The sequence below is a fragment of the Xiphophorus hellerii genome, chromosome 17 (genome assembly GCF_003331165.1).
Source record: "Xiphophorus hellerii strain 12219 chromosome 17, Xiphophorus_hellerii-4.1, whole genome shotgun sequence".
Lineage (NCBI taxonomy): Eukaryota > Metazoa > Chordata > Actinopteri > Cyprinodontiformes > Poeciliidae > Xiphophorus > Xiphophorus hellerii.
The window spans coordinates 9095606-9111486 of NC_045688.1; the positions used below are offsets into that span (position 1 = coordinate 9095606).

The window sequence follows — 15881 nt, forward strand, 5'->3', positions numbered from 1 at the left end:
GTTTCTCTATTTGCACTCTGAAATTAGAATTTTTGACATCGGAGTCATAAAAATAAAACGATGCCCCGTGAAGCTGGGTTTCGATTAAACATAGCTGCTGCGCTCACAAAATAAAATGAAAAGTGCAGGAACGAGCTGTTTATTTGCCTTTCTGACAATGTGGATATACTTAAACCAGAAGCACAAGTACTAAAATTAATTCCAAGCAGGTTCCTTTAGTGTTTGAATAACTATAATGGACATTGCTAATTGTAGGTACCCTGGTCACTGAGCACAAAACTAGCAAATGCCACTTTCTATCTTGCAACTCAAACACAACTTGAGTAAAACAAAGCTTTAACTTCTGAGACAAAACTCAGAATTAAGCTGCTGTTAAGATAAGATATTTCTTATCTTGCCATGTATGTTGGTGTAGTTTAAGTTCAAGGTTAAAAAAACCCTTAATTTTTTAAACCTAACTAAAATGAGTTCTTGAAATATCAGTTTCTCTCACATCTATGAAATGTGTCACTTATGACAGACATCTGTTTTGTGTTTTTCATGTTCCAAAGTGGTCAAATACGTTTTAGCTGGGTTAATTAGAAAATAGGTCAGGCTGTCCTGCCGCTGGAGCACCTTGAGGTGAGATAACCTTTATCTGTACAGACTGTCTGTCTACTATAGCACAAGAAGTAGTACTTTTTAATATTGGGTCATCACTACAACAGTTATACAGTATATAAATTCCCTGTTGTATGTGATGCATATGATTCTATGATTTATAATGATCAGAACTAGACATATATCGCTTATCTGGAGATTAAATTTCATATGCTTCAGCGGCAAATCTGTAAAAAGAGGTGCGGAGTTGTAATTTACTTAAAGCCACATATCTTTGTGAAAATAAACACAGACAAGATGCTCAAAAATGTGACACATGTAAGGAAGAGCAGCAACAACATTCACCATAAGCAGAGTGAAACATCCAACATGGAGCTATGCTCTGAATTTCATAAACATGCAAGTGAACATAATTTTTTTTTTTACTAAATGGAACAATAAATCAAGCGTTGCTGCTTCATTTAAGTTTCTTAATTTCAAAAATGTGCAAATAACAGTTTATTGGACTTAATCTAATTATAAAATGGGTAAATACCCCATTTAATTGCAAACAAAAGCAAAATGATTTATTTCCTCTGTTATTTTGTCTCTTTTTATTTTAAAAAGGCATCTAATCATCTTGTTTGGTATTTTTTTTCCACTTGTGTGTTGCAGCAGAAGTCATAAACTTGCTAACCAATTCCTGGCAATTAAAGGATCTAACGTCCTTTTCCCAAAGTCTAATACATCTTTTTAAATAACCACTTAATCAATAGTAGTAGTGGTAGCTGAATATTAAGTTCGACTTGCTTATGCTGAATATTGCTACTTCTCTCTACAAAACACATTTTTAAAGAATTGTCTTTGTAAAGGTGACCAAAAATCATCACAATACTAAGGACAATCAGTAAAAGAGTAGTGTGCTAACACTCTTTAATAGGGAGGTGTGGTGTGAGTAAGGTCATCAGCAAAAGGAGAAATCCTCCCACAGCAGTCCTGACTCACCTCTCTGATTGCTGTGCAGAACTCGCTCTGCAGAACCTTCTTCAGAGACTGCAGCTTATGGCCGGGAACGTCTCCTGATTCCTGCAGCTTCTCCAGTAGCTCGATCGCCCGGGCAACATCTGGCAAGAGGAGGAAAACAGAATTGGTATAATTGAGCATATATGTGTGTGTGGGCACTCATAGCAAGAGGGAGAGTTTAAAAACAAAAAAAAAAGTCAATTACATTAACGGCCTCAGCACGTTGAGGCGCTGGAGCGAATCAATGGATGCTATAATAGAAATGGACTCGGTCAAGGCCGCCAGTTGCAAGGATGATGGAGGAGGAATGAAATCTGTGAATCATTTGCATTGACTCAGGTTTATTCACAAAATAACAGGGAGCAGAACAAAGTAAAGGGTTTAATTTAAAGTTAACGCTTCCTGAAAACTGTGAGGCTACTTCTTTGCTCTTCTGTGCCTACTGATGTAGCCTGATTTACTTTCGTTAAAGAAAAAATCGGATGAAGATTGGAAAGAAATCACCAACAATTAAATGAAAATCGCAAAACATAAGCAAGATAAATGACAGTGAGCTGAATAGGTACACTGACCCAAATGTGGCACCTTCGCTGAGACTTACAAAGCACTTAATGAGGCTAAATCTTAGAAATTTATCATCGCATTATCTGCTAATTAACTAAAAATATAGTCAATAGTGTTGAAGTTTTCCAGAGACTTCAACACATTTTTTGCTTTTAATTAAGCAGTAAAACACGTTAGATTGTCTGTTTTTGAAGTCAAGTTTAAAGTTGCTTTGCTTTCCTTGTATTTGTGCAACCTTATTCTGAAGTTGCAGTAAAGTTAGGTATCCACAGCAACTAAAAAAAAACAATTACAGTTGAATGAATTAAATTGATGATTTGAGTTTTTCTTTAATTATGGCTCATTTATTCGTTCAAAACATGTAATTAAGGTACAGAAAGGAGACAAAATTGATGAAGGGATGAACTCAAAGACCATTACCTCTTTGGTCCTGGAAAATCTAACTTTAATTTAATTAAATGAGCAGATCTGCTGCATTAGTATGATCCTACATGGGGTTGAGTTTTGCTTTTTGATTTTTTTTCTTGTTTATTTATATTCTATAGTTCTATGTGTAGCTCCAGGTGTAGAATCTCAAACTTTTTTACTCCTGTCTCAAGAAAATAACCATAACTATAAATATTTGTAGCATAGATTTTATTTTTCTTAAAAACAAATACTCTTAAGAAACTCATTTCTGGGTATATCACCAGTTTTATGTGGATTTCTGTTGATCAGGCAACATAAAGTCACTAGCTCATATTGCAACTGACTAACTTGCACAAATCACCTTTGCAACTTGCAGAATACACACACCACAGAGAGAAAACCATTTAACTAATCTTCCGACTTGTATTTTTCTGTGTTTTGGTTTAACAAACTCTAACTGACTTTCAGTAGATATATAAATAAAATTGAGTTGCTCAGCAAAGGATCTGTCCAGGACAAAACAGTGTAGTCATTTAGTCTGATTTTTCTCAATCCAGTTGATTCTTTTGACCTCTATGTCCCTTTGTGAACATGTGCCAGATTATTTATGATCCTTTGTAATGGCCCATTTGAACCTGCCTTTTATTACAGCCAGTTTGAATTACTCCGAAAGATCTGTTTAACACTTTCTGTTCTGAATCACAGAACATATGGTGAAAATTTTACAATACATGAAGTTATATCCTTCCTGTAATGGATCCTCGTATTCAACTTGCAGCGTAAAACTGTGCAGATGGCTTTAGTTGCTTTGGCCCCTAAAGTCATACGGCTAAGTAACATTCTGTTCCTCTATGAAGGACTTCAATAGTAATAGGGTTTCAGACCGTTACACAGACTATTTCCTCTGCATGATGTAGTCTGAGGAAAAACTGCTCACAGCGAGGTCTGTGGGTCAGAAGGTAACCATGAAAACTCCTGTTGTTTTCAGAACTGTGTGCAGCTCCAACGACTCACTGCTGGGAGCAGAAAATGTCAGAGAAAGACGCCTGAAACGCCGTGTGAAAATAAAAAGATGAGTCTGTAGCTGGCCAACATGAACTAAACTTGTATCATCTGGATAAAGAAGGATTTTTATGAGATTTGTAGTAATAATACTTTCAATCAAGGTAAAAGGGTCACATTTTTAACCCGTTCTCTCAAAATCCAAAAAGTCTTATTCTCAAAAGCTCTTAATGAGCTGGCATGCTTCCAAGCACCAAGGGCAAAGCTGTCTAGGAGTGTTCTGAGCATTTCTGTCTCATTAAACAAAGGTGAAAGGCCAGCGAGATGTATTTTTCTGTCTGCTTCTTTCTGCTCATTAACACACTTTACATAATCGGCATCAAGACCCTGCACCAGCTAAGAGGAACAGAACTTCAGAGACGGATATTGCAAACATTTTTATTTTTTATTTTACTGCTGCTTTCGTCCAGCTGATCATTAATGACAGCTGGACGTTTCTGAATGAAAGCTTTGAGTTAAAATAAGGCAATCGGGAACTTCCTTTTGCATCATCAGATTCAGAGAAGCTGTGCAAATTCAAGAGGGAGAGTTCAGATCCTTTTATCCACACCAGGCTTTGCATGATTATTAATTTACAAACTAATTTTTTCAAACATATTCCGAGGTTCTTAAATCCGAAGCATGCATAAAAAATTTAACTAAAGTGTGTGTACACCAGACGCTGTGCACACTAAATCAGACGTTTATATACTCATCTTCTGCACGATTTAATGATTTATTTGAACATAAACCCTTATGTTTGAGTAAATGTCCCTTAGGAGGTTACATCTCAATCACTGTATTTTGAAGCCATCAACAGAAGTTAGTTGATTTTCTTGCATGACATGACTTTTAAATACAGTCATGCATTTCAAATTTCATAATGTTAGCCTGCTTTTTCCATAACAACATCTTCACCGGTGTGTGTGTGTTGAGATCATTGGTTACTCTAGCGTTTTCAAGCTGTTGGTTATTCAGAAGTTCAGTTTCTGTTGCTCCATATCCTGTTTGCCTTCTTCTAGTTTTGTACGTTTTCTGTCATCACATTAAATCTCTTATAATGATTTTTCACAGTCTTTGTCTGTATGTTCTCAACACACAAAACACGTCAACCGTGTGTGTAACAGACATCAGGTTTCTGAAATGGTTCCAACCTCAACCCCACTGAAAATTTAAGGATTATGTTTAAAAGCGACAACCATTTCAGAAATCAACCCAGTTTAAATTAATCCTAGAGATTCTGCCTAAAAGAGGGATCCAATAGCTAAATAGATTTATGCCAGAAACTGGAAGATGTCCATTTCATCTACTTTTTGCTGAAGGTCATAAAAATAAAAATAAGTTGGGATATAATTTTGACCCTGCAGGGATTAGTGAAATTATATACTTAATCAAAACTGTGCATCCAATACTTGTTTTTAAGATTAACTTCTTTTATATAGATTTTTTGAAGTCATTCTAACTTTAAAAAGAAAAAAAAAAGTCAAGCCCTCCTGATCATAATGGATGCACATTTCTGAATGAAATTATGCATAATAGCACTTCTGTAAAAACAATGGTTTAGGTACTGTGACATATTTTAGTTAAAATATTAATTTTAAAACAATGAATACATTACAGAAGTAGATAATCGATCTAGTTTCAACTAGCAGAGATTGTTGACCATCAGCCAGCAGGCCTTAATATTCCATCACGCTCGCAAAGTATTAAATCACATCCAATCCCATAGAGGAATGAGTTATAACCCAGCTCTAAAAAGGTTAATGATGGCACTACCGTAGCTAATCACGTCACTTTATCAGGCCCGACTCAGACACAGAGACGTTGCAGCATTGCTAAGTTCCCTACCTGGTGAGCTCAATAAAAATCTCACATCTTGAAATGAATGAACTACACCTATATTTTATAATACAACTCAGATATTATAGAGAGAGGTTTTCATCAGCTCCAACCAATTTCCACTTTTCTCTAAGGTCTGACCTGCTGACTTATTCTTTTTCTCTTTAGAACTATAACACATAAGAGAGTAAAATAAATGTGCAGCAGGTTCTTTGATAGAGTTCGAATCCAACATAAAATGAAGGAAATATAAGATTATCCCTTTTCTCTGTGTCAAATGTCCTTAATATTTATTTGTTTTTTACAAAAATAAAAAAACCAAAGACCAAAATATACATCCATCCATCCATCCATCTATCCATTTTCCTCCGCTTATCTGAGGTCGGGTCGCGGGGGTAGCAGCCTCAGAAGGGAGGCCCAGACTTCCCTCTCTCCAGCCACTTGTTCCAGCTCCTCCGGGGGAATCCCGAGGCGTTGCCAGGCCAGCCGAGAGACATAGTCCCTCCAGCGTGTCCTGGGTCTTCCCCGGGGCCTCCTCCCGGTGGGATGTGCCCGGAACACCTCACCAGGGAGGCGTCCAGGAGGCATCCTGACCAGATGCCCGAGCCACCTCAACTGGCTCCTCTCGATGTGAAGGAGCAGCGGCTCTACTCTGAGTCCCTCCCGGATGACTGAGCTTCTCACCCAATCTCTAAGGGAGAGCCCAGCCACCCTACGGAGAAAACCCATTCAACCTGATCCTGTTTCCTGTGAGTTCCCCAATTACACGGTAACCCTCAGCATAAACACAATTTATTTAAAAGTCAGGTCAAAATATGAATGGGTGAGTGTTTCCAACATTTTTCATGCAACTTTTTTCCCCGTCTCCGATGAAAAGCTGAATAAAAAATGGGGATTCAGTGCGCCTGCTGTGTTCAAAAGAAGATTAAAAGGAAGATGTCACTCTGAGATTTCAGTGCACATCATCACCGAACCCTGACGGAACATTCAACTTTTTGTCTAATCTGTCTTGCAAATGTGACGATTAAATATTGAAGACAAAGGCATTTACAGATGCAAAACAAGGATGGATCTATTTCTGTTGTCAGTTGCTTAGCAACAGTGTTGAGAAGCAACAAGAGATTTGCATCTCCTAAATGGCAAATGTATTGTAGTTTTCTCTGCTGGAAAAATGACTGGCGCATCAGCAGATAAACAGTTACTTTTTTTTTTATATGCTGTGATTTTTTTCTGGCTGTCTTAACTAACTATGTAAAATGTGGAGTTAAAGCACCTGTAACTATGATGGAAAGAGGTTTCAGCATAATAACTCGTCTATAATCTAGATTATTCACTGCAAATCAAATCAGAAACAATTTTTTACCTCAGCACATCCTAATAAAGAGTCTGTCGAATAAAAGAGGTGCATGCCAGCACCGGTTTCCAATCTCCCTTCCACCTAAAATGATGAGAGATTTTAGTTTTGATTAGATTTTTTGTTATTTGATCTGCCAATTACTGATTAGAGAAAAATTCTGATTCTCTGAAACTGATTTGTGCATCTCTAAATAGAAGACAGGCTTAAGAGAAAATAATGAGGTATGTAGACGTCTGTTGCTGGTGTTTCTACAAAAATACACCCCAGAAAGTCTTTTTCCTTTGGTGTCATACTGACTTGCTGAACAAATTCTACATATTTGTTTGGAGAAAGTTGAGAAGCTAAACAAACTCATGGTGAGGTGTAATGAAGGCTTCAGCACTCGACAAGCCCTCACTACGCTGTTGCTAAGAGGTGTTGGCGCAGGGCAGCATTCCAGTTTCCTGGTATAATTTGTCCATTTAGAGCAGAGAGCAGAACATGGTGCAGTCCATTGGCAAGACTTAGAAGTGTCGCTTTGACACACAGCTGCAATAAGGTAAATAAAAATCGTCCATATTAGTTGCCAGGCTCATTAAACCGGAAGATGTGGCAATGTGTCTACAACCTCTTAAAAACGTCTGGCTCTCATATTGATTAAACTTTTGTTTTTCATCTCAGCAGATATCAGAAGGTCTAAATTACCTCGGCGAATTTCCGTCACACCTTTTAGATGTCATGAATGATAATAAAGTGTCCTGACAGAGTTTCTTGTAATCTGCATCTGCCACTTTGACCTGACTGCCCTTGATGCCATCAGCGTCTCTGAATCCAACCTCAGAAACTGAAATGATCGCATTCCCAACGGGTAAAACAGGGTTTTACCAACCCAGCCCTGTCCACATGCCAAGGGAATTAGCTCTAATTTACCCGACTGTGACTATGCTCTCAGAGCTCGACAAATCACTCGGAGCGAGTTAATGGCTCCTGCAGGAGCCTGTGGTGAAGACGGAGACAGAAAACATCACACTCCTAATGTCCCCTTCATCCTCCAGTAATGATGGGGCAGTGTCCCTGCAAGACAATTACCCGAGAAACCGCTTATTTGTGCATTAACGACAGGTTGTAGCAGCCACTTGCGATGTAAACTTGTCAGCAACTTTTGAATCTCTTTAAATGACCTAAAACTGTAACTTACCTCTCTAAGATAAAAAAGTAGGTCAGGCAAAATCAAAAGGTGTTGCTTTTTCTAGCTGCACTGTCCATATGACAACCTCACATGTAGAAGATGCAACTTGCTGAATTCATTCTCTCAGATTTTCTCTCCTTCTCAACTGGAAGCTTGAAAGAATTTCACACAGTTTCCTCAGTAACACCAGGCTTGGCAAGAAAATGTCTTCCTCTGCACCAGGCGAAATAAACACATTTCCTGTTGTAACCAAACAATTTCTTTGTCTACAAATCACAGCAGAATCTGGCAGCTTGTGTGAAAGTCTGAGTGTATTTCTCCAAGTGGGCACTTTGGTATTTTTTTTTCTACAACAGCAGTTGAAACATACTAAATAAATTGTGGAAGATATGAGAAAGATAAGGGCTGTACAGTGGCGCAGTTGGTAGCACTGTTGCCTTGCAGCAAGAAGGTCCTGGGTTCGATTCCCAGCTGGGGTCTTTCTGCATGGAGTTTGCATGTTCTCCCTGTGCATGCGTGGGTTCTCTCCGGGTACTCCGGCTTCCTCCCACAGTCCAAAAACATGACTGTTAGGTTAATGGGTCTCTTTAAATTCTCCCTAGGTGTGAGTGTGCATGGTTGTTTGTCCTGTATGTCTCTGTGTTGCCCTGCGACAGACTGGCGACCTGTCCAGGGTGTACCCTGCCTCTCGCCTGGAAAGTAGCTGGAGATAGGCACCAGCAACCCTCCCGACCCCATTAGGGACAAAGGAAATGGATGGATGGATGAGAAAGATAAGTGTGGACCTCCAGAAGTCTGTTTTATCCTTGGGTAGAATTAGCAGCTGCCTGAAGGTTTCCTGCTCATCTATCAAAGGATTGCATGCAGGAGCGAAAAGGAAGCAAATGTCCAGCTGTCATACAGAGAGAGGCTGTGTGTTCATAGGATGAATATGTTTTAATAGGAAATAAGCGTATCGACCTTGGGGCAAAAGCAAAAGATTTTCTGAAAATGCCGGCTGAAGGTGATAAGAGAGTCGCTATCCACAGTGAATCAAGTCCTTGCATCTTTGAAAGGCTGCTCAGTAAGGAAGAAGCTGTTAGTCCAAAAGCAATTTAAAAAGTCAGATTGCAGCTTGTAAATGCACACAGGGATAAATTCTGGGGACTTGTCCTGCAGTTGGCAATAGTAACTACCAATAATGTACACAATAAGCATTGTTACGTTTGATGGGAAAAAGCTTGAAAGCTTGACAGCATACTTCCAAATGTTTAGTACGGGGCTAGAAAAGTGCATAAAAGTGTCTGTATTTAACTTTTGAATATGAAGAAAGTAAAAAAAGATAAAATCTATAATTTCTCCCATACATGCAGCATAAAGGTAGCAGTTTTGGTGATGCTACCTTTTTCGGTATGCCCTTTTTTTTTTTTAAAGAAAAAAGGTGTGGGGTTTTTTTCTGCAGTGTATAAATATTTTTGTTTCAACTCTAAATCCTAATTCCTTTGTCTGTTTTTAACTGAACTTCAAATTCACAGGTTTTTTTTTTTAAATGTAAGATGTTCACAGATACTTTACGTTTTCAAAACGTGCACATACCTTTTTATGAGTAAAATTACTAGTGATGTTTTAAATAACTAAATGTAAATTAAAAACTTTTCTTGGTCAAAATGCATAATTATTGCATCATGTTTGTGTTTATTTGCTAGGCTGCAGTTATAATGGCAGAAAAAAACAGAAGAAGACACTGCTGGGCAGCTTTGAGTGCACAAAGCAAAATGTAAGTATGGCACTTCTCTAGGAAAGGCAGCTGCTGCAGTGAGCAGGGTTATGAAATATGGAAACTATCCATTTGAACTGTAAACACTTCAGGTTTTATGTTGAGTACGGATTTAGTTGCTCTGAGACTCGGAGACACCTCGCCTTTACCAGCGGAAGAATTAAAGTCAAGGATTAAACCTGAGACTTCAAATCATATTAAGAAATAAAACTGTTGCCAAAACACAGCATTAATTGATGTCAAAACATTGCATTTGAAGATTATTTCTGTGATGCATCAGCAAGAGACATCAAATGCACCTGAAAAGGGTGAGCATGTATTTTAAAAATAAGCACAAACCATAACACCTGATTACAAAGAAGCAGCTACATTTCTAGTTATAGATGTGCAAAACTGGTAGAGACAGAAAGTTCCTCAAATGATTTGCAGCAGTAATTGAAGAAAAAAGTCGTTCTACAAAGTATTGACTCAGGGGGGAAGTACAGAGGATGCACACCACATTTTTCACATTTTCATCGCTTCTCAATTGTGCGCTATGTTCTGTTGATCTAATGGATTAAATACCAATAAAATACATTGACACTTGTGGTTTTAATACGTCAAAATGTGAATAAGCTGAGGGGACATCAATAGTTTTGAAGACTCTGCATGTATTAACGAGACTGTATATAATATTTTGGTGTTTGTAGACTCTTATAATGTAGTAATGCTTATTTCTGGTCTGATTGCTTTATAAACTAGAAGTTCTCATCCTGCAGAAGTTTTTGCCCTCTGCTCTATTTCCTGTATGGAAGGGTTGCGAAGGGTATCCCATTTTAATAATTAAATGCCTGCTTTGCTGAGAATGTCAGAGGCTCTTCTCCATTGTTCTCCGTGGTTTGTGCTAATCACAGTCATTTCCTCTCACAATAACAGGAAGGAGAATGAATTCGAGCTCTTTTTCATCCTGCAGTGACCCAACAAGCCAAGTGGGCGCTCTGGAAATGAAAATATCTTGTTCATTTCCTCCCAATGAGCATTTGTCAAACTCAGCAACTCAACAGCTAAAGCCTGCACTCAACACAAGCGCTGAGGACCTTTTCATTAGCAATTATAGTGTTTTCTCCAAATTTGCTGCACATAGGCAAAAGGAAGCCTATAATGGAGCGTCTTTCTGATGCCTCCCATGGAGAACCATCATTACTGCTGCTCCTGGTGTTACGCAGCTGCCAGCACCTGACTGGTCTAATTCATACCACGGCATGTGGATTCCATCCCACTTCTCCCACTCTCACGGCAAACAGGCTGATGTCACAAGTGAATCATTGCCTCAACAATGACTAAGATCAGATTAACTGAATGTAGATAATTGAAGCTTAAAAACATTCTTTTTGACTTAAAATTACAGTTTGTCAGGAATCTAAAGCCTCTTCCTATAACTCTGACAAATGCAGAGGCTTAGCTTGTGTTGTGTGTGCGTTTGCCTCGTGCAATCTTGGGCTCATTTCATTAACTCAGCATGCATTAGTGCCTACTTCTGCACCCAGCAGACTGTGCATCAGTAAAGCTTTACAGTCTATAGAGGGTAAACCTGCATACAGATCATTTTAAAGCAGAACCTGCTTGTGGTTTATTCTATCTGTCACCAATAACTGAGGATGTCGATCATCATAACTGAGGTAAAGTCAAAACACAGTAATACCCTAACTGGTATCTTTGGAAAATTGTCGTCTTCCTCTTTATTTAAAGTACAACTATATCTTATTTCATGCTTTCATAAAATTAAAAACCAATATTTTTACCACAAATATACATTTTGAACAAGATTTCAAGTGATGCTTTCATTTTGGATGCAAATGCTTGCAGAAGTAGTCATAACTCTTAACATACATATTTTTTGTCATTTTATATCATTGCACACAAAACATTACAGATCAAACTGCATCACGAAGAAGCACAGCTGAAAGGACAGATAAAGCTTTGGAGAAGTTTTCCACAAGCCCTGCAGGAAACTCGGCAAATATGAAGAAAAGGCGTCTCTGGTAAGATGAGATCAAATTCAAACCTTTTGACCAACATACAAAACGCACTCAGAGCACGCCATCTCCACGATAGTGAATGGGGGGTGGCTTTCCTTCACTAGAAAAAGGGAAATTTGTCGATGTGAAGGTGGAGAAAGGTCAAATTAAGGGCATTCCTGCAGTAAAATTAAGTTAAAAAGCCGCAAAAGACTCAAGATCCAGTCAGAGGTTCCCCTTCCAGCAGGCCAGAGCTACAAGGGACTGTTTCACATCAGTAGTTTCCAAACCTTTTGCCATGTGTGCCAAAATTAAGTTGAAAATGCCACAAAAACACAAGTTTTTCAAAAATGATGGACCCGAAACATAAAAAGTGTCACTCTGGCTGGTTTCCTTTCTGGCTGCACCTACAGCACTGTTGCTTTGTAGAAAAATGGTTCTGGGTTCTAATCCTTGTCTGTGGCCTTTCTGCATGAAGTTTGAATGTTCTCCCTAAGCACAGGTGGGTTCTCTCTGAGTACTCCAACTGTTACCCTAAGAAGTGTGCTTCCGCATAAACCACCTACTCTGGCTGCAAAATTGTCAAATTTGTTGAATTCTGGACCTGGGCCAAACAAAATAATTCCAAGGGCCGACAATGGCCCATGGGCCACGCTTCGGACACTGCTGGTTTAGATCAAAGCATATTAATGAGTCTGAAGGAGCCAAAGTCCAGACTTAAGTGTGAATGAGGTTCTCTGGCAAGACTCAGACCTTTATTTTGACAGACTTTCTCCTTGTAAAATTATTGAGCTATTTTTGCAAAGACATATGAGCAAAGAATTGAGTCTCTAGATGTGGAAAGCAGGACAGCTTCACCTGAAAGGGCTTTAACTGCAGGAACAGGTAGTTCTATAAAACGGGATTAGTGGATATATATGCTTCCTCTTAAAGTTCCAGTAAGATGCTGAAAGAAAGTTTAAGGGGCATCAATACTTCTGCACGCATGAATGAGGCATCGATGAAAAGAAACAGGCTTGGCCAGACTTCATAATTACTGTTTGCCTGCGCAATGTGCGCTCCCCAATCAGAGAACCGCCTTTACATTGTCTGCCAAACGAACGACCTGTCTGTTGTGTGGGTGTGTGTGTGTGTGTGTGCGCACCTGCACAGCTCCAACACAAACTCCACAAAGTAGACTTCTAACAGCCCAGCCTTCCTGTGTACGGATCATAAAGCCATCCATGATGGGACAACATATTACCAAATAGGTTACATAATACACATGGCGATGAAAACGGAGCACTGTACGCGTACAGTGCATTAGTCAGATGTTTGTGTCCACAAACGTCACAAACGATGGGAGAAAACCTGCGCTCCGTTCAGCCAACACGAACCGAGCCGACGGCATTTACGTTGAGCTCATTTCGCCTTGAAACAAACAACAAGCCGTTCCGACCACGTTAGGAAATCCGGACCGGACACAAACGCGTTCATCGGGGTTGGATCTCATTTCCTTGAAGTTTTGGACGTGTGCATGAAAAAAAAGAAATCCATCCAATAATAAAAAAAGGAATCCAAAACGCGAAGCTCCGAGCGCCTTACCTCTTTCCAGTGTGAGCGGCTGGACCACTGTCGCCATGACTGCTGTTTACTGGAGACTGAAGAGACTAGAGGAGCTGCAGCATCACAGACAGAGCGAGGAGCCACAGAGAGGGAGGCTGGGAGTGGTTACAGGAAGATTTTATCCGCTCCCATCCTCTCATCACTTTGTTGCTCCTGTTTGCAGGAAAAGCTCTGTTGGTTTCGGCAAAAAAAACTTGCGCAACTGTGCATACTAATTATTCAAACCTCAAGTAATTGTTCAGGCAACAGCAGAAACGATCACATTTTATGTATAACTAGAATGATAAATAAGGTTAAAAAAATTAAAACAGGTGGGACTTTTTTTTTAGCAAAACAAAAAAAACCAAAAAAAAAACCCCGCATTACTTTCTGAAACAGGTTCTCAACAAAGCAACTGAAAAGTGTTCACACTCCGTGCAAAAGGTTTCACAACCTCGTACTAAAATTGATTTTTGTACAATTTTATGTGAAGTGACAAGATAGCATACTACTGTGAAGGAAAAATTTTATTTACACAAATCTGAAAAGTGTGGCATGCATTTTGCATGTCTTTGGGGAAATGCCTTCACCAGCTTTTTACAACTAAAGATGAAGCCATTCCCAGATTGAAGAAAGATCGGCTGCGAACATCAAGACTTGCCTCAGATTCAAGTCTGCTCTCATTCTAACACATCACTATGATTTAACTGTGACCCTTCTCTGGTACCTTTAGCTGCATCTTAAAGGTTCTTGTCCTGCTGAATGTGTATTTATACTAACAACAAATATTAATAAAAATATATATCAGTTAAGAATATCAGCATAAATGGGGCTAATTTATATATTTGCTTTAAATAAACTATTGTAAACTTCAAAAACCTTTTCCTTTTGTGTTCTAGTCACATATAAAATCTAATTTAAATAAGCTGATGTTCACATTTGTGGCAAAATGTGAAAAATTTTAGTATGAGGGCACAGTATGTTCAGTGGATTTTTTTTCTAAGCAGTTGCAGGAAGAGCGCTGAAATATCATTAAAAGTGAGAACTCACTCTTAGATGTTCTCCTGTAACCATTTTTACTCTTCAGAGTGGGATTACAGAGGAAATCTGCCCTTATTCAGTCATAAATATATGGGGAAGGTCACATTTATAACAACAAACTTACAGCAACTATTCCTTCTAAGGAGGTTTTCCACAACAACCTCAACAAAGCAATTTTCTAAAAATGTCTTTGTGTAAATGTAAAACATTTGCTTTTCCTTAGCCGTTTGGAATACCTGACAACAACATAGACGTGGCCATAGCTTACATAAAAGCTGAATTAGAAACTAAATTTCTGTTTATCTCACTAATTTATGATATTATTCTGCAGGTTTGCACATTGGATGTTATATGTTTCCATGCATAATTTTGTTTTTGCGCGCCTGAATAATTGCAATCCACTGTGATCAGTTGGCCGGGAACAAGGCTGCCATTAAAGTATATTGTGAAGCGCTGAGCCATGCTTCTTCTTATCTCCTCATTTGCCTACATGCTCTACGTGCGACCTGATGACGACTAAATGACGGCAGTGAACCGAAGTTGAAGGGTTTAAGGATTAACCTTGATGGTTACGCACCGCCATAGAGTCAAAGCACTGACTCTCCTCGGATTCTGTACATCAGCTGCTAAATGGTGCCTGCAGTACTCACACTGTGGTTAGAGCCAATGGGAAAAAAACGACACAGATCTTTAAAAAAATTTTGGAAATTCATGGCAGATGTGTCACATGGGTCACAAATCGTGACTTCACAAATTCAAGCTGAACATGAAGAAACACCTGAGGCAAGAGCAAAGAAGTGAGCAGCTGTTTAGAGTGAATACTCACACTGTGTAGATGTTATTTATTTTGTTTTGTACGACAGAAACTAGAGGACTGTGAACTTACACCTCAGTAGCTCTAACTGTACTTCATAGAAATAAAACAGTGATGCTATTTTTGGAGGGTTATTACATGATTAGAAGTTTGTTTTTTTTAACTTATGTTTTTTTTTTTTTTTTTTCTAAACCTTCACACTCATAATTACACAGTCAGGATGTGCTGGTGAATTCCAGCCATCCCACCCAGCTGTTTGCTGAGGTGAAGCATTTAGTGGATAGAGGGTGAGGGCTTAGGGAGCATGCAGAAGGAGGCCACAGTGAGATTACAGGCTCACATCCATGTGGGCTGTAATACAGTTCTGCTTTTTTTTTTTTTTAAGAGGTAGGATTATATTACACTGCTTAATGCCCTCCCACTGCAAGAGAACTGATTTCTCAAAGGCGTCCCCTCATCCTAAAGGACACACAAGAGGCCACGCAGACGGGCCAAATCAGGATTGTCGTACCAGATTAAAGTCTGTCATTAGTGCATGTTAGAGTTTGGTTTGTGATGCTGAATTCCTCTCAGTATCTTCTAAATACTAAATGCTGTGACGGTATTTTGGGAATTCATTTTCAATGAAAGTGAACTTAGCTTCTTGCTATTTGTAACCTAACTGCTAGAAACTTCCCTTGAAGTTTCTCCCTGATGTTTCTTCCGTTTCT

At 38.9% G+C, this 15881-nt stretch overlaps 1 protein-coding gene across 2 annotated transcripts in view; it reads right to left on the bottom strand.

The window, feature by feature from the left end:
• The window catches only part of lin7a (lin-7 homolog A (C. elegans)), a 29926-nt gene extending 16479 nt beyond the window's left edge, over window positions 1-13447 (bottom strand). For both annotated transcript variants that reach the window (XM_032588793.1, XM_032588794.1), the window contains exons 1-2: window positions 13317-13447; window positions 1585-1703 (exon numbers count right to left, since the gene is read on the bottom strand). In XM_032588793.1, the coding sequence (XP_032444684.1) occupies window positions 1585-1703; window positions 13317-13353 (156 nt within the window). In that variant the 5' untranslated portion in view covers window positions 13354-13447. The remainder of the gene's footprint in view (window positions 1-1584; window positions 1704-13316) is intronic.
• Between the last annotated feature and the right edge of the window lie 2434 nt (window positions 13448-15881).